Source organism: Aedes albopictus, chromosome 2, assembly GCF_035046485.1.
Source record: "Aedes albopictus strain Foshan chromosome 2, AalbF5, whole genome shotgun sequence".
Classification (NCBI taxonomy): Eukaryota; Metazoa; Arthropoda; class Insecta; order Diptera; family Culicidae; genus Aedes; species Aedes albopictus.
Window position 1 is genome coordinate 472125407 of NC_085137.1, and position 20285 is coordinate 472145691.

The 20285-nt window shown below is 42.0% G+C and overlaps 1 protein-coding gene across 20 annotated transcripts in view; it reads left to right on the forward strand.

Annotated features, from left to right (window-relative positions):
• The window catches only part of LOC109414826 (supervillin), a 1049091-nt gene that overhangs the window by 433140 nt on the left and 595666 nt on the right, over window positions 1–20285 (forward strand). For 17 of the 20 annotated variants that reach the window (XM_062854057.1, XM_062854059.1, XM_062854058.1 and 14 more), the window contains one exon: window positions 16067–20174. In XM_062854057.1, coding sequence (XP_062710041.1) covers window positions 16067–20174 — 4108 coding nt within the window. Of the gene's footprint in view, window positions 1–2739; window positions 3161–3231; window positions 3349–16066; window positions 20175–20285 lie in introns of those variants that run through there. The other 3 variants (XM_029870790.2, XM_029870791.2, XM_029870793.2) reach the window with 3 other exon arrangements.

A 20285-nucleotide genomic window follows, 5' to 3' on the forward strand; every position in this document is an offset into this window, starting at 1 on the left:
AAAAATCTGGAGATATTTCTAAAAAAAAATGTTAGTCGAATTAATAATAAAAGCCATGGGAGATTTTGTGAAAGAATCTCTCGAAAATTTTGTGGAGTTTCTATAAGTAACCCTGCGGAAAATTGTCTTATCTCACATTTTTTAAGTGTTCAAGAAGAGTTTCTAAAGTAATCCCATCTGGCAGAATTTAAGATTTTCGAAAAAAAAAACCCTGGAGCAATTTCTAAAGCAAACCTTAGAAGTTTTGGAATAAATCCTTGGAAAATCGTTTGAGGGAATTCTCAAAGGAATTTTCGAAGGGTATAATAAAAATAAGTTTAGAAAAGTTCCGAAAAAATAGGGTAAGTCTATGAAGGATTTTCTGAAGAAATGAGTTATGATTATGAGTTTCTGCTGGTGATCTATCTCTAGGAAGGTACTAGATTCTTGAAAATTTCTCAAGAAAACTTTACGATTTTCAGGTATAGCTTTTCAGTTTTTATAAAAGTTTTTAAAGAATTTCAAGTCAGTATTCTAAGAGAAATTCTCGGAAGAATTTCTGTCTGTATTTCTTGCGGAGTTTATGAAGAAATTCGTGGAGATGTTTTTTGGAAGAACTAAAGAATCCTCCGCTAACCTACAGATATTATGTCTGAAGAGGTTTCTATGAGAACCTGCACTTAGAAATCGACTGCCGTTATGTGTAAAGAATTAGCAACAGTAAAAATTCACATATAAAAAGAAATAAAAAAGACTGTCGCTCAGAATAATGTTTTGGAGGAATATTTGGTAAAATTCCAAATAAACTTACTAGGTTTTTTTTTGAATCGTTAATAGAATATATATCTCTCTCTTCTTGGCGTAACGTCCTCACTGGGACAAAGCCTGCTTCTCAGCTTAGTGTTCTATGAGCACTTCCACAGTTATTAACTGAGAGCTTCCTCTGCCAATGACCATTTTGCATGTGTATATCGTGTGGCAGGCACGAAGATACTCTATGCCCAAGGAAGTCAAGGAAATTTCCTTTACGAAAAGATCCTGGACCGACCGGGAATCGAACCCGTCACCCTCAGCATGGTCATGCTGAATACCCGTGCGTTTACCGCCTCGGCTATATGGGTAGATCCTTAAATTAAGTTTTAGGAAAAAAAAAGTTGGTAAAACTTTCAGGGAAAGGGTAGTGGATTTTTCAAAGGAATCGTGGAAATAATTTCATAATTTTAAAGGACTCTGGTAATCTCTTAAGTCTGAAATATTCTTGATTTACAGAGTACAACTTTGGAATAGTTCAACAATAGTTCTCTGCAGAATCTGCGTAGATTTTTTTTGTGAAGTACTACGATACAGTTTTGTAGGATTTTCTGACAGTAACATATGCTTCCCAACATAACTTAACTACTTTGAGCGAATTTTCGGGAGAAAAAGAAAAATTGAAAACACAAGTTGTGTTGTGTTGTAATATGTTCAAGATGAACCCACGAACTTTGCATCAAATTTGTTATAGTATGTCGACAGGAACTTTATCAGAAATATTTTCTGTGAATCTCTTGAAGTCAAATTTGTGGACTATAATCTTGTCTAAGATTTTGATGATAGTTTCTTTAAGGCTTTCTTCGGTCATATGTTTACTTGTATTTAATAAATGTTTATACATAAATGAATTAAAAAATTCCAGTAGAACAGTAAATACTTGTTTTTCATAATATTGAAACGTAATTTGCGTTTGCAAATTTTTTGAGTAAACATAGATCCGCGAAGATTACTCCGCTATATCCAAACGAACTGTCAAAATTTTGTATTCAAACGAGCATGACGTCACGATTCCAACAACATCAATGGAGAGCATTTTGCGGCATCGCACTCTTAAAAAATACTATTCACTCGCTTGAAATATTTTACTCAGCGGTGTCCGCGTATCTATATTTACACTACTATCTTATTCCGAAACCATTCCAAAAACGTTACAATTGGGGTTTTAAATTTTGAAAAAATTGTCGATTTTTTAATTTTATACAAAAGAGCACCTTTTTCTGAGCCACTATGATTTTTTTCAGATTTTTAGAACTTTATTTTGGCACTTTAAATCAATTTCAAAGAGATTTTTTTAAATCACCTTTTGACAGCTGGGCAACTGCTTGACACCTCCGCCCAATGCAAAATGCGACGAGGGGTGATTCGATAAATTGCTCCCATACTAACTTCAAATTGATTTTTGAATAGGTTCCCGGGCACCAAAATTCATGAAAATTTGGATTTGGGCTCAGCTTGACATGCAGATTCAGAATATCGAATTATCTCAACACCTTTAAAGAAGCCAATTAAATAATGTTCTATGTTAATGATGGGGGAATCGACTGTATTCTGTGCGAATTTAACGTTGGATTTAATGGCTACGCAGTCTTAATGCATCAAAACGCACCATCCAAAGTGTCGAAATGTCGGGTTAGATAACAAATCCTTTTGATGCATTCAGACTGCGTAGCCGTTAAATCCGGTTGTATGTTAAGCTATGCTATCTCGTTCGGTGGCTTGGTTGATTAATGCGCCTCTATAGTGAATACAGAGTTGTGAGTTCAAATCCCACCAAAACAAGAATGTTTCACATGTTTATATTTCAGTGTTACAATCAAGTTCCTATAATTTCCTATTTTTTTGCCAACTTGAAATCTATGGACATAATTAAATAAATAGTTCCAAATGATTTGTCTGTTTTCAAGTGCACCTTCTAGCAACGTTCATTGGATCGAAAGCCGAAGAAAAATTACGTCAAAGCCGGTCGTCGGTGGTGGGCCATCTCGAGAATTTCCCACTCGATCGGAAAACTCTCTCTCAATCTCTATAGCCAGCCGCACGCAAATCGTTTCCACCAGACTAGAGAAAGAGAACCCAGTATGCCAGAAGCTTTTAGTTAGTAGGTAGTATTTAGCCAGCTCGGTTTAGTACTCGGTCAAGAATCGCACGATTCACACGCGGATCGGAAAGGCGCGCATCCGCCGTACGCCAGGCGCCTTGGTTTGTTTGGGTTATCGCTAGGAATTCTTTTTCTTCACGAGCGGTGACGAGGCGGCGCGCGAGCGAAGAAGTGGCGCGTGAGCGACGCGAAGTGTGAGGTTAGGTACCTAACTACACCGAGCAAGGGTACATAGTGTGCGGGTGTTCACAAGCGTGTAATTCGAATTCGGTTCGGTTGATTGGGCCGATAGAAAAACTCAATTATTGATGCCGATTTTCTTTCTGATTGCTGATTTGCAGCGACTGGAGCGCCCCATCGGACCAAAGGTCAACTACTAAATCGAAGGAAGGAAGCGCAGGGCTCTGCCAAGCAAAACATAAGCGAAAATGTCCAACCAAGCTGTGATATTTTTGAGTGTAAGAGTCATCTGTTGAACTTTTTTTTTTCTCTCTGAATGCTATTTCTAACCGTGCAGTTGGCAGTATTTGTTCGGGCGAAGCTAAGTTTTCCGAAGAGTAAACAACCTGCAACAGTCCCGCGCGCCGTGCCGGATGGATGGTATTTATAGCTCTCGCACAAAATCAATTACCAAATAGCTAATTGCTGGCCATCTGTCTTCTTGGCTCCATGGATGTTTCCCAATGATGATGGTGGTGTGGTGAATGCGTTTTTCTTTTCACGCGGAAGAATCCGTGCATACCGGCAAAAGCATCAGGGTATCTGACATTTCGACAGAGGTGCTGCCGCACAGCGGGGAAACTTGGCAGCACTGCGATGAGTCAAGTTCGCGACCCACATATTTTTCTGGTGCTACCTATAGGTTACCTACGATTTTTTCAAGGTTGTAGGCCATTTGTTGTTGTCACCGTTGTACGAATACTAAACAGAGTTTTTCTTTCCGTTCTCGTGCGCTTATATTTATTTGTACGTAAAGAGAAAATGGCATAAAATGATCGATAATTCTTGAATTTTTTTCTCCGAGAATTTTACCAAAAGGAAATTCTGAAAATTGTCTACCAAGCATCCGTGTAGTTGTTTTGCACCGAATTCTCTCAGAGGTCTCATGAAAGTTTGGAATTTGAATTTCTTTCTTGAACAATTCAACTGGAGACCATAATTCGATCAGAACCTGCTCCCTTGTAAAATCCATAAATTGGAAATTTGTAGGTACATGTATGTGTGTATATGCAGCATAGGTTTTGTCCCTCAAAATTTGCGGTGTTTGATACATTTATGAAGCAGTTCTACAAAACATTCTGAATATAGTATTAAAATGACGCTCAATGGTTTCTATAACAGTCTCCAGTTAGCCTAGTGGTTAAGGCTATGGATCGCCAAACCGGAGACGACGGGTTCGATTTCCGTTCTGGTCGGGAAAATTTCCTCGACTCGCTCGCTAGACATAGTGCATCATTGTGTTTGCCTCACGATATACAAATTCATGCAATGGCAGGCAAAGAAAGCCCTCCAATTAATAACTGTGGAAGTGCTCAAAGAACACTAAGTTGAAGCGAGGAAGGTCAAGTCCCAGTGGGGACGTAGAGCCATAAAGAAGAAGAAGAAGGTTTCTATAAGTTTTTATATCTATTTTTAAGCCTTGCTTCCAAAGTTCTCTATAATTTTTCCAGGATTTGGCACAAAATCTGCCAAAACTTGTACAATATCATCAGGAATCAGTTAAATGTTATTTCATTTACGGGTATTTCACAGAAATCATATTCTAAAATATATTTCAGAAAATAATGCTAACAACAAAATTTAATCTGCAATTTTCAAGTATTCTGATATTTTACCCTTTCTTCTTCTAATGGGAAACAAAGAACACAAACAACAAGCCGAGTCCACTTTTCGTCGACGCCAAAATAAATCTCGCACGCAACGACATCGAAGAAACGTGCGGGAAGTATTTAAAAGCTCTGAAATTGAGATGTGTATGAACGCACTGCACACGAACAGAGCTCTCATTATACCTAGTTGTCACCAAAACGTCCCAACCAGCCAGTCAGCCAATGGGCATTTTCACGCTCTCGTGCGTGTTTTGTGTGCGAGTTCGGTGTGTTTTGTTGGGCCGCTGTTCGACGACGTTTTACAGTTTACAGACTCTCACAACGATGAGTAATTAGCATTCCCATTCACAGATCTGATGGTTCTGTTGGGTCTGTTTTACCGTTTTCAATTAACATGTTTTTTTTTTTACTTCGACATGATAATATTCAATTTGATCACTGTGTTACTGTTTTTATTCAGACTTTACGTCCCCACTGGGGCAAAATCTGCTTCTCAGCTCTGTGAGCACTTAAACAGTTATTAACTCAGGAGCGGTTGCATCGTGTACTGAGTACATGCACCATAAAAAATGCACGCTTGTGGTACACAGTGTGAGCGCGGCGTCGCTGCAGGTAGTCAAAGACGCGATTACTCGAGGGTTAACTGAGATCTTCTTCTGTCAATGACCATTTTGCATGTGCATATCGTGTGCCAGGCACAAAAATACTTTATGGTCAACAAGGAAATCATGGAAATTTACAAAAAGTTCCTGGATCGACCGGGAGCCGAATCAGTCACTCTCAGCATGCTGAACCCATGCCTTTACAGCTGTGGCTATATGGGCACTGCAACGAAGATGTTGCCTTTAGCAAAGTTGTGCATAATTTTAGGTGATGTTCGACCGGAATACTACTACTAGTGCACAGAAGTTGGCTTTCTCGGTCTAGGGTCAACCTAAACGGCTGGTTTTGGATTACCCGACGTTTCGGCTGGCTTAATTTAGCCTTTATCAAGGGAAAAACTACCTAGTCAACCGTTTTTTGTCGGGTTCCAATGTACCTCGTATAAGTGGACTGTATGTGAGGGGATTCCTGTATCCAACATCAGTGATGGTGTAAATGATTAATTCTTGAGTAATGGGGGACTCATCTTACAACGGCGATCACCAGACGACCTTGTGGTTCCTTGCGGATGTCTGGGAGTTCCAGAGGGCTTAATAGTCACACGAATTAACACGAAATCACGGTTTAAAACACATTGCACTTATATTGAAACATATATTAAACTACTTAAAGGTGCACATTTATTACATAAAATTACTGACACGCGTGCCCTACTCTTTGGATGGATATGATTTAGTATTAATACAACAGACAAAAACAGTTGATTGAGTAGTTTTTCCCTCGATAATAGCCAAATAAAGCTGGCCGAAACGTCGGGTAATCCAAAACTAGACGTTTAGATTGACCCTAGACCGAGTTGCGCATAATATCTAAAGCTGCAACTTTTCTGAAGCTGCATGACTATTTTGTGAGAATATGCTTAGAAGCTGTCCATAAACTATGTAAACTTATTTTTGATCATCTGTCCCCCTAGGCGGAGTTCATTAATGGAGACTAAAAAATCCATGACGTCATTCCAAAATTCAATATGGCGGCTCATAATAAAATATAGCGGCTGTTTCAAGGAGTTTTAGGCTCTGAAGTCATGCAATATGGCCATATTTGGTATGAGGAGGAGTCCAAACATGGTAACTAGAATAACCAATATGGTGGCATAAAATTCAAGATGGCGGCAAAAAAAATATATTCCGGCTGTTTAAATGAGTTTCAGTCTCTAAAACCATAAAACATGGACATGTTTGGTACGGGAAAGATGTCCAGAGTCCAAATATCGTGACCAGAATATTCAAGATGACGGTCAAAAATCCAAGATGACGGCTCACAATTCAAGGATATTGCCATTTCAAGGAAATTAAGCCTCTGAAACCATGCGGTATGGGAATATTTGGTATGGGAAAGATGTCCGGAGTCCAAATATGGCGACAAGAATATTCAAGACGGCTTACCAAAATCCAAGTTGGCGGTACAAAGTTCCAGATGGCGGCTGTTTAAAGAAAAATAGACTCTTACACTACGTTACCATGAGTATATTTGGTATGAGGATCTTAAACCACAGTATGGGTATATTTTGTATGGGGAAGATATCCGGAGTCCAAAACTTCAGTGCGTGTTATTTCAAAGAAAGACAATAGGGGGATTCACTTAAGCCTCAAAAGGATACCTTAAAAAAGGTCCGTTTTGGGACCCTGGGGTCCATTGGACCCCAACATATATTCTCGCGTATCTCGTGATCCTTACTTTTTAAAAGGTTGATGTTTTCAGCAAAGATGTTCGGTAAGTCAAGGCCTATCTAGTGATGAACAATTTATTTTAGGAAATATCCAATAGTTGGCGCTAGAGAGCATTCCAAAACGCCCCTAATCAATGGGATGTAACGTACCAAAGCAAGCGGACAAGACGCACATAACAAAAGAATAAATCACACTTCTGTAAATGGGTAGACATAAATGTCCGGCAGCTCAAAGGGGTTCGTTCAAATATTACGTAACGCTAGGGGTAGCGAGTGTGTCTAGCGCTGTGTTACGCTTTATAAAAAAACATAATTTACCACACAAAAGTTGTTACGTGGAGTAGGGAGGAGTTCTGAAATTATCAAATTTTGCATTACGTATTATTTGAATGAACCCAAAGAGACATCACAGACAAACAGACATATCATTGATAAAATAACATCTCATATATCGCAAGATCCTGATTACTTATAAAGTTGGTGTCTTCGGCAAAGTTGTTTGATTGGTGAAGGGGCGCTAGTGAGTATACAAATTTTGTATCTCATATATCTCAGGATTCTGATTACTTAGAAAGTTAGTGTTGTTCGGGAGGCCAAATATTTATTTGATTCGGAACTTTGACATAGGCTGGTGCTAATGAACAATTTTTTACATTTTATATCTTTTGTACATCGGAATACTTATTATTTACAGAGATGGTGTCTACGGCAAAGTTTTGGCAGGCATGGGGCTAAAATATATAGACACTATAGAATTGACAGGCTTACGGATACATAATTGAGTGATGAAATTGTTATGTACAGTTTATATTTTAGAAGAATCTCGGGAGAAATTCCTAGAAGAATCCCGAGAGGCATTCCTAGAGCAATCCCAGATGGAATTCCTGTAAGAATTCCTGGGGGAATGTTAGAAGAAAATCTTAGAAGAATCCCAGGAGAAATTCTAAGAGGTATCTCAGCAGGAATTCCTGTAGGGAACGCGGGAGGATCCTGGAAGAACCCCGAAGGATTTCTTAGAGGAATCCCGGGAGCACTACTGGTACAAATTCTTAAATAAATCCCGGGAGGAATTTCTGGAAAAAAAATGCAGATTCCAAGTGCATTTTCTAGTTTCTAGATGAAGCCCTGGAGGAACCTTTGGAGAATCATTGAAAGATTCCCTGTATTAATTTCAAATCAGAGTTAATTGAAATTGAAAACTTACATTCAAATGAATAGTTCCGTCGAAGACATGAACTCCGAATATTTTCTCTCGATCGAAACATCAACGTAACAAAAGTATACACCTAAACCTTGATTTACGTCCACTATTGGCTTAGCAAAATAATGATCAAAAAACACATTTTTATATTTTTGTACATTTCTCCTAATCACGAAGATGTTTTAAAAAATATAAAACTGTTGAGTTTGCTCATTTTCTTTGCGGTAGAATTTTTTGTCGCTCAGCCAAGCATGGACGTAAAAAAAGGACAAGGTGTATTACATTTTTGGAATATGGTTCAAAAGTCTCATCTATGTGTGATCTTTGCAGCTACATTTGCGCCACCTGGTGAGGCAATTCTGATGTAAATTACCCACCAAATAGGAAGTATTGGTATTGTTAACAGTTTGTTAATATATTGTATCAAGAGATTCACCTCAAAAGAAGTTTCCTTTTTTGAGGACATTTGTCGATCGGGGTATCTAGGATGCTGGGCGGACATGTATTTATTAGCGCCAGCTTGCAGATAAACTGTCAATACGAATAGTCCTTGATGTATTAAACATTTTTACCGAAGACACGAATATTCTATACAATCAGAATATAAAAATATTCGAACTAAATAGAACTTTTAATCTGTAATTTTAATACACACTAGCGCCATCTACTGAGATAATTCGATTCATTTTATTTATCATAATGTTGCCCTTGGTCTATTGAACAATTTTGTCGAAGACAGCATTATTCTAGCAAGTCACGATCAAAAGATACAATCATTCGTACCGTGGGGTCCAATGGACCCCAGGGGTACAAAATCGCCCGGTTCAACTTTGGTATCAAAAATAATCCATAATACGCCATGAAACTATCGGTATTTTTGCACAAATAACTCATCGCGGTGTAGTTTAAAGGTACTGTAAAAATGGGGCCGATATATCAATCCAAACTTTTTTGCGACCACTTCAAAGTGGCTCTGGGGTCCAATGGACCCCAGGTATCCATTAGAGGAATAACAGCGTAAACTGATTAAACTGATTAAACGTCGCGATCACCAAAGCAATCTTTGATTATTTCGTTCGCAAAATTATGAAATATTTCAAATATGCAGAAAATCATGGCTTACGCAGCAATTTAATCTGTTTAGTGAGAACCCCTAATGTTTTAGATTCTTTTCCAGTTCTTCTTATTTTATGAGGGTTTAAATGTAAATTGCGTGAAACGGTAAAAGATCACAATCATTCACAACATTCGAGGAACTCTCATCTATGCCAACGACTAGGAATCTACGATCATCGGATCGATTCTGGTATAGAGATTTGATTCTCTATAATCGGTAGTTCAGACTAGGATTGAGTCAAGCTTTGTTCCTTAGAGGCACATAATCAGGCCGCAGATGTTCGCGGAAAAACTCCCACAAAACTCCAGCCTTTCCCGAGCAGGAATAAATAACTGACACATAACTGTAGCATACCAAAGTCAGGTATTATACCAAGACAAGGTATTGATCGAGGGCCCATATAGCCGAGGCGGTAAACGCACGGGTATTCAGCATGACCATGCTGAGGGTGACGGGTTCGATTCCCGGTCGGTCCAGGATCTTTTCGTAAAGGAAATTTCCTTGACTTCCTTGGGCATAGAGTATCTTCGTGCCTGCCACACGATATACACATGTAAAATGGTCATTGGCAGAGGAAGCTCTCAGTTAAAAACTGTGGAAGTGCTCATAGAACACTAAGCTGAGAAGCAGGCTTTGTCCCAGTGAGGACGTTACGCCAAGAAGAGGAGAGGAGGAAGGTATTGATCGGTTATCCAGGTATTGAGAATAACTTATTTTGGTATTTTGTAGGTAATGATAAATACCTCAACGAGTTAGTGGTTTCGTGCTGAGGACTGCTTGAAGTATTATTCAATTATGACAAATTCGCCGATTATTTTTTAGGTATTGCCATACCATATATGCACAGAATAAGCATCAGTTATTATTTTAGGTATTTTACCTCTCATGCAGGGCTCCTCAATACCTCATTCAGGTTGTAGGTATTCGATTTTGCATACCACCTGAGTTAGGTATTCTTCAGCTATTTGCTCCTGCTCGGGTTTGTTGGCGAGAGATCAGTTAATTCAATGAGCTTTTCAGCCACTCAAGACTGATAGGATCCACTTCTTCAATAGCCATCCAAAAACCAAAGTCAATGAATTTATCCTGTTCTGCATTGTTGGGGATCAAATCTTGAAGTTTTGCCAACTCTTCCAGCAAATAATCCATAAAGTCCTGGTCAATAGTGGACTCACGGCAGACGAGAAATGTCAAGTAACCGTCGTATCTTGCTTTTATCTCCTTATTAGTTTTCGGACTTGTAGCGGTCCATCTCCCAGTACGCTGAGCCGATCGTCGTGCATTGATCCCGTTTTCCGAGTCTTGGATATTGAAGACCAACGATAAATCTAGATTAGCATTTGAAAAGGGCATAAAAAATGATTACGAATTTCTGCTTCTCCAGGTTCTCCTGTACGTATTTCCCATCTAGCTAATTACCACGTGTCAAGTAATCAGCTTCTGCCACGACGCGTCATCTCCCAGTCAGGTGCAATGGTATTTATAAACCCCAAGACCTTCCCAGGTTCTGCAGACCAGATCTTACTGGGTTGCAAGCAACCATTATTAAGTCTTTACCTGCGCGTGTATGAAGCATCGTAACTATAAATCAGATGTTCCGACCCAGTCAACTAGTCATCGTATAAGATGTTGTATAAGATGTTAAAGTGGAGGTGATATACGTACATTTAACATGCGCCTAAATGGAGGCATGCACGCATATGGCTTCCACTTTATCATCTTATGCAACATCTTATACGATTCCTGGTTGTCTGGGGAGGTTTCTCGTTCCATATTACAGAAACGACAGATATCACTCTGAATCTGGCCAATATTTTTCAAGTGATACCTGCTCGGGCAGTGTCCAGTTACTAGGTCAGTGTATGTACATTAGACCGGCCCAAATTTGTATGAGACGAAAAAAAAAGTTTTCGAAATTCACGGGGCACTCTCTAGAATCGTGCTTTTGGATGAGAAGAACAATCTGTGGAAGATTCAGGTCAATCGGTTAAAAATGAGCTGGCGCAAATGAGTTGAAGGTTTGTATGGGATATTCAGTCGAAATATATGGGAAATTGGATGACCTTCAGTCTCTGAAACGGCATGCCGGTTTCTAGTGTTCAATTTGGCTCAGAATTGAAAGAAAGGTAGTTGAGAACCTAAGGACCAACTTTGTAGAAGACCATACTATGATAAAACTTAATTTAGTTACGGTTTCAGCTAACGAAAGCAGAGTGAGGACATCTTCCCCCGTTTACTCTAGGTTGTTACATGCAGCACGTGTTTGCCATTCGAAACCTGCACACTACATCATAGGCGGCTATGTTGTCCTTCATCATTTACATTGCTCATACACGTGGATGGGTATCGAGACAATGAAGAATTACATAGCTGCCTATGACGTGGCGCGCAAGCTTCGACCGACAAACACGTGCTGTATTTGGTAAAATAGGTGAACGGAAAGACATCGCTCTGAGGCAGCTGCGAGCAGTAGAACGGATGTCAAAGGATGAGCGCCTTCAGAAGCAGTACACCGACTTCATGACTGAATATCTTGAACTCGACCACATGCGTATGGTGATAGACTGCAAGGAGAATACAGTCAGGCGTTGTTGTCTATCCCACCCGGTAATCAAGGAGTCTAGCACCACGACCAAGGTGAGAAGGGTCTTCGACGCTTCATGTAAAACGGCTACGGGTGTATCGCTCAATGATGCACTGTATGTCGGCCCAGTCGTTCAGCAAGATCTCAGGCCGATTGTTCTCCACAGTCAGATTCTTCAGGTGATGGTAGTAGCTGATGTGGAAAAAACGCTTCGGCGGATCTGGATGAATTTGGAGGACACACCTCTACAATGCGTTTTGTGGATGTACCCATATGGGATGATTTCCACATACGAGCCTCTAACCGTGACGTACGGGTACGGCACCAAATCTGCTACATATCTCGCCACTTGGACCTCGAAGCAGCTGGCGTCCGATGAGCGGGACAGGTTTCATCTATCAGCACCAACTAAGGACTGTTCATTTTATAAAGAGGACAACTTTGCAAGGCTATAAAAAGAAAACGCGTAGTTCAAATTTGAGCAGCCTTGGTTCATTGTTGAGTACATTATATTAGCAGATAATAACCATAAATAAATTGGTTTAAAATTATTGAAATTCATAGAAATGTGGCAAAGTGTTTCGAGAGATTAATTTTTCAATTCCCAAAAACTAAAGATAAACACAAAATTTCTGTAAAACATCGGTGTATCGTTTTTAATTGCAAAAAAGTGTTTGCCATGCTGCAGCAGTTTGAGTGATACATATTCTGGCAAAATATAAACCTAATCGGAATAATGGTTGTTGAGATATTAAAGTTACAAATTGGACTCGATTTTCAGAATAAAATTTATTTGTTAAACAAAAATGTATAAAAATATTAAATTTTGAATGTTTTCAATGGATCTAGTCGAAAGTACTAATAATGCAAATTCAAATGCAGAAAACCGCTTCTTGATAGCATTGTTGGCTTGGTTACTGTGCTTCATGGCAGTTACCGGAGATAAAACCGCTTCGTTCTATGAAGGTTCTTCTAGATAACGATGTACTCTATTGCAAATACAACGTAACAATGATGTCGAAAATAAAAATTAACATGTAGTTATTTTCAAATAAGGTATATAATCACATAGGGTCAGACCTAGCTGAAAAAAATAATAATAAGCTTCTCTAGAATCAAAAACTTGCATATATGGAGCAAAAAGTATGCAATTTTTCATTATGGCCATCATTAAGTATTAAATTTATGATGAAGAATGTACTTTAAAGCATATTTTTCTTCGGTATCATTTAGAATGCGATTTTCTTCTATACTTGACAAATTTTGAACTGATTCCGTAGTGTTATTGCATCACTGGACTTAAATAAGTATTTTTTATCAATTTCATTGATAACAAGGCAACTCACTATATCAAGCTGTATAATGCTTGGTGCATTATTATTGACCAACTATTACACTCTACCTTTAGAAGAATAGTATTAGATCCCAACACATTGAAAAGTTCATGAAAATTTTAAAGTTATGTATGTGGAAAGTTGTGTAGAATTTTGAGAAGTGGGGTTTTATTGAGTTTTAACGAAAACCGCTTCAGTTCTATAACTAAGGACAATTTGTATAATGTTATATTTTTCCTACACTGTAGAATAGCTATGGAAATTTATGCAAAAAACCGATAATGATTTTATTGAAAAATAAAAAAGATATCACACAAATAAGGTGTCCTCTTTATAAAATGAACAGTCCTTATTGGAGAGAATGTGTATATGGATGACTTTATCTCTGTAGCAGACGACGTCGAATCGGCGATCGAATTGAGAAGGCAAGTTGATCCAATGATGATCATGACGGCATTGATTGAGATCAGAATGTAAAGGCGAAAGCATTAGGCTTAACATGGTTTCCCAACGTAGATAAACTCCGTTTGAAGTTCGACTTTCCTCCAATCACCGAGCATCAGATCCTCACGAAATGACAGGTACTGTGTTTCATTGCGAGACTTTTTGACCCACTAGACCTGCTTGGAGCGATCATCACTTCTGCGAAGATCTTCATGGAGCGGCATTGGTGTCTGAAGACCGAAAACGGTCAGAATTTTCAATGGGACGACCCATTACCGGAAATAGTGGGTGAGGAATGGCTAACATTCCACGAGCAACTTCCTTCGCTGAGCATAATTTGGATTCCACGATGCGTCACCGATCCAGATTCAGTATCCGTAGAATATCACTGTTTCTCGGATGCCTCAACAGCCTAGCAAGCGAGCTAGAGGGACGATACGATGGCATTGTTTCGGTTCACCTAGAAATCAAAGATAGCACCCTCAAGGTGTAGTCTCTACCTCTGTTGGAGCTCTGCGGCGCACTTTTGGCATCAAAGCATTGAGAAAATGTAGCAGATTTGCTGAAACTAGGAGATGACTAGTTCATAGACAACTTTCGTCGCGAACAGAGTTGCGAAAATTCAAGGTTTGACGTAAGATGATCATTGGAGACACGTTCCTGGAGTTACAAACCCTACTGATCTGATCTCATGTTTACAGTTAGCCTAGTGGTTAGGGCTATGAATCGCCAATCCGGAAACGGCGAACTTTTTCGATTCTCTGGACATAGTGTATCATTGTGCTTGCCTCACAATATACAAATTCATGCAATAACCGGCAAAGAAAGCCCTTCAATTAATAACTGTGGAAGTGCTCAAAGAACACTAAGTTGAAGAGACGCAGGCTGTAGAGCCATACAGAAGAAGAAGAAGTTTCTCTTCAACTGAACTCCTGGAGCTTTGTAAAATATGGCTGGGAAAAGCCTAACAAAGCGTAAAATGCTCATCTTCATCAACGCCTAACACAAAATAGAATCAACAAACTTGAGCTAACATGTGAACAAAATAGAAAACATCGAATATATCTACCTATGTAAGTTAAACTGATCCGATCATGTTGACCATATATCAACATGAGATCTGGATGTAATCGCAGGATTGAATAGGCGTAGAAGAAGATCTACCTGTTTTCATAACGTAAAAACGTATTCCTTGGATGGCTTGGATGGAATCTGAGGTTGTGTTAGATAGCTTGTGGAGGTTCCTGATTATTAGAAAAGTCTTACTTAGATCTATGTAAGTGCCTAAGTACTACAGTTATTTGAGTAGTTTATAATAAAGCACGAAGCAATGATAGGTATTCAACTGTGTTCAATTAATCATTAAAACAGATACACAAGTTAACAATATCTTGACTCATTAAGTATTAACTGGAAGTCATGAGAGCAACTTACTACAATGTACTATCTTCAAAATTTGCACTTTGAGTGAGCACTGAGATTGCATGAATTATTCCCAGAATCCCAGAAACAATATCAAGCAATTTTTTTGTCAAAAAGGGTTGGGAGAATTTAGCCTTAGTTGCTTGCGGAATCTATCGTATTTGCTTGCGTATTTCATAGTAGAATATTAGGTTTTTTATTAATGTGTTTTAACATTTAGCTAATTTTACACCTAATATTTTGAATATTTCAGAATAGTTAATGTAAACCTGTTTTTTAAGATACTTCTGGAGAATTTTTTACGTATTTTATATCTGACGGGTTTCCAATTAGCATATTCCTTAAATAACCTAGAGGATGCTTTGGATATGAATTTCAAAGAGAGTAACAGAAATAAATGACAATGCTTCTGACTATATCGAGGAGCTATTCTGTCCGTTTTTTACCAACAGTTACACAACAAATTAAACCTCGATTCCGCCTGACAGACCCTACCCGCACGGATTCAACCTCATTCGAAGTGTCGCCAAATTTCCGCCCATCTCAAAGAAAGCACTGCGTAATAGAATTACGGTCCATTCACCACACCCTCTATTATCTAACTCCGGTCCGGTCCACTCGACTCGGACTGGAGATGCCCTCGGCTATTTCAACCACCACCGCCGACCGACTTGATCGTCGTCATCATCATCATCGACAACCTCAGCATCTCAGAGACCAATTCCATTAAAATCGAATTAATTTCCCTCCTCGCCTCAGGGCACTAGTGGCTCTACCGGGCCAGTTTACATTTTTGCACGTCTTCCTTTTCGCGTCTTTGTCCGCGGTTAATCGCGACATGATAGCCCAAGCATTTGCCACATGGAATCAATTTACTAATTTCCTCTTTTATTTGCTCTCTTCCTCTCTGCAGACTGTTCAGACGGCATCGCCCTGGAGGCCCCAGTTGCCCCTACCGAAGGACATAACCTTGCACGTGCAACAGCAGCAGCAGAAGCGCGACATGGACAAGGTACCGAGCAGTAAGAGCAGCAGCAACAGTGCCGCCAAGGACGGCAAGGACAAAAAGTGGTCCCTTGGGAATCTGTTCCGTCGGAAGCAGCAGCAGAAAAAGGAGCAGGAATACGACTCCAGTTCGGAGGAGGATCGCAAGGCGGGATTTTTACCGCTGAAGAGCAATAGGACGCAAGCCGTATCGCAGACGGGAACGTTGAATGGGAAGAACCGCAAGAAGCGGTCGAGTAAGCTAGGAACGTTCGATCACATCGTAGTTAGTCAGAATCAGACGAACAATAGCTACGGGTTTAGGGAGAGTGAAAGCGTTAATTCGATCGATAAGTACGTCGTTTCGATGGGTTCAGTAGATAGGAGATCGCACACAGATCGAGAGAAGATCAAGGAAGGTGACGGAAGCGATCAGGAGTCACAAAGATCGTCGTCGATGACGAGGTTCAGAAGTGATGATAGTTTGGGAAATCAAAGCGGCGGGTCACATAGGAAATCGCGTTCGGCAAGGACCAAGCGATACTTGAAGAGAATGTCCAAGGATGGAGAAGGCAGTCCGGTGAATCGATGGCACACGCAGCCGATATCTCCAAGCATGCTCCACGGCAGCATCCAGTCCGTAGACAACGCTCACAAACGAGGTTACCCAGTTGCGACACATTCAAGCCTCAGGAACTCTTCTAGTCTTACCCATGTGCCGCATCATTTCCACCCGCCCAATCCGTACGCTCATCAGCAGCAGGTCTTCCAGGTCAATCCTTCTGCGACTTACGAAAACAGCTTCTACATTCAGAGCAAAGCAAACTCCATGAGGGATTCTATCCGGAGTCCTCCACCTGTCCCTCCACGGGATCCACAGCGTAGACTTACCATTGGGCATCCCAGTGATGCTCGACCCATTTCCTACGCCTTCGATCGCTACCAGATGAACGTTCAGCAGAACGGAAACATCTGGCAGCCGAATGGCAAATGTACCAGTGACGATCGACTCTGGGGTTCGAACATCACCCTTCAACAGCAGCCGACCACACCTCAAAGCTTCGTGAACATGCATGCCGTGACTCCACCTAGACCGGCATCCGTACAGCCTGAACCCACCCAGAAGCGCTACATCTCTCGCCATCCGCAGCAGCAGTCCAACCCCTCACCAAATCAGGGCTACGTAGTCCTTCATCACAACCACCATCACCAACATCATCACCATCAGCCGCAGCCACAATATCAAGTGCAGCAGCAGCCACAACCACAGTCACAAGCTCAGCCGCAGCCACAAACTCCGAATCAGATTGCCAAGCGGCCAACCGAGTACCGCTACGTAACGGACGTAACGCCTCGATCGCGAAAGCCAATCCAAATACAAGACCGCACCTTTGAACCTTACGAACCATCGCAACAGATGCAACGAACTACTCCAACAAGTACGCAGCCAATCTACGGATCCACGGCTTACGTTAGAACGCGGCCTCTGAAGTCGGACCAACAGGAGGAGAACCGTAAAACACCTCAACAATCCGCATCCGCTTTCTGGCGCAAGATCGAAGAAGATCAGAATTCCGTCCATCGCCGCGGACGGGCTGCCGATCGGAGACAACAGGTCCCGGGCGTAAACTCCCGCTCCGTGTCCAGTTCTCGGGCTCTAGAGGTGATGAACCGCCGTAATCACGATTTATCCAAGGAGTTGAGTAACCTAATTTGTGACGACAGGCCGGATGACGATCAACAGAATGTGGTCAATGGGCGACTATACCTCCGACAGGCTCAGGATCCCACGAGGGAAAAATCCCGCACACCACCCAAGAACAAATACGAGGAATACGTAGCCAAAACGATCGCCCAGTCTACGCAGGCACCCGTTCCAACGTCAACCTATCGGAAATTCAGTGCGGAACGTGACTCCAACACACCCACCAATTTGCATCATGTCAGGAGTCCTCCGCCTCCTCCTGCACGAGGAATTTCCAAGCGAAATTCCTGCTCGGAAGAAGAACTATCCAAGAAGCAGAAGAATGCCAACCTTGAAGATGCCATCAACGAACTGGAAGCCATCTATAAGAGTCTTCGGCTCAGCGACGAAGATCTGCTGGATCGCGCCGAGCTGCGTGACGTCCCCACGCCAACCCTGTTCAACCGGCAGCCAATCAAGCCAACTTCCGATTATGATGATGAGGACGATAGCGGCGATCGTCGCAATTCCGAACCCAACATCGAACTGGACGACCTGAACTTCCGTAGCAGAAAGCGGGCAAACGAGACCTTCAAAACACTGGAAGTTCAACCACCGTTCGGAATTCCTGTCGGTCCGATCCCGCCATCACCCAATACGGATTATCTAAGCGCCAACCCGGCCAAGCCCCACAAACCGCGGTTCATTCCGAAACGCTCGCCCGACCTTATTTCGGACGACTTGGCCGTCAGGCAGCTACGTCGGGACAAAGATCACCCACAAGCCATCGATCGTCCCAACTACGTTGCCGGCGATACATTGTCGGACAAACCAATCAACAGCATCGTTGAAGACGTCAAGAAGAAGCGCAATAGTCACAAGGCCACCACCAACTCGCTGGCGTCCAACATCTACAACCTAATTCAACGGGACGCAGCCAAACCTTCCGGTGGCAACCTCGATGACTACTACCGAATCGAACAGGTATCCAAAACGAAACCGGAGGTGGACGATGTGCCTTCTGATGTCTTGGTTGTTCCCAAACCGAAGAAGTCACCGAAAAAAGTCGACCAGCACTCGACACCCCGAACCAAGAGCGGCTCCCCGAAGATCACCGGAGGAGCGGTGTTTAACCTACCATCAACGCTTAAGTCGACGAAGAAACCAACGCCAACCGTGTCGGACAACAGCAGTGCACCGAGCACTCCGACACAGAAGACTCCGACTCCGGCGAAAACCAACGGGGATGGTCCGGTGATTGTCGGGGCGAAGCACAAAGCCGAGTTTGAGGACATCTTGAATGCGATCGCGCAAGAAGCGAAGGACACCAGCGAGAAGTTGGGCATGGATCTGGCCGAACTGCGCAAGGAGACCAAGTCGGTGTCCAGCGGGACCAGTCCCGAGACGAAGCCGAAGAGTAAGGCGATTGCTCCGCAAGGCAGCAGGAAGTCTTCGGTTAAGGTGGATGAGAAGGAGATCGATGAGGTGGCCGAGGCGGCGAAGTATTGCCGGGAGATGCTGAAGAATGTGGTGGAGGCGCCCAAGCAGTTGGATGAGGAGAAGCTAGTCAAGGAGATTGAGGACACGTCCAATGCGGCGATGCTGTGTCACGGCATGATTAATAGGGTGATGATGGTGACGCAGCCGGTGGTGCAGGCGCCGGAGAAATCGGTGTTGTCAGGGTTGATCCAGGAGTTGACACCGCAGGTGGAGGGTGAGGAGAGTTTTGACAGGTTGTCGAAGCGATGTCAAGAGCAGTTGGAAGAGTTGGAGTCGGTTGGTGAGGGAGATAAGTCGACGATTGAGAGGGATTACGAGAGCTTGGTGGAGAGTATCAATCCGTTGGAGTCGGATTCGGATAAGAAGAGTACGGAGGAGGAGATTGATTTGATTATGAAGGAGTGCGGCATAGAGAATGATGTGCAGATAACGATAAATTCAGTGCCTTTGGAGAATCAGGTGGAGTCGTTTGAGGGTAGAAAATATAGTAAAGAATCCAGTTTGGAGCTGAGCGATGTTCATGGGTCTTCGATAGCTTCGACGGATCCAAAATCTTCGAGTGAGACGGAACAGTTCCCAAAGTCTTCGGACGTTACGTCCTGCAACCTGCTCTCGTCGAGTGATTGCCGGAAGTCCAACGGCAGTGCGTCGTCAGCTGTTAGCTCAATAGTTTCGACGTCTATCGTGCCAGTCGCGGTTGAATCGACACTGGCTGAGGTTATTCCGGTTCCGGTAGGGGCAGCGTCTGGTGCGCCGCCTCCGTTGCGCCGATCGCCGTCGGATGCCGAATCGCAGTACAACTCTTCCGAAGAGCTGGCGATGATCTTTGGCATCAAGAGTCCAACACCGACAGGTAACGTCATCCATCACGAGAATGCGTGTAGTGAGCAATCATTGTTGTGTGCATCCGATCAGCATGGTGTGTCCGCTACCAACAACAGCAACACTGAAAACACTAATAATA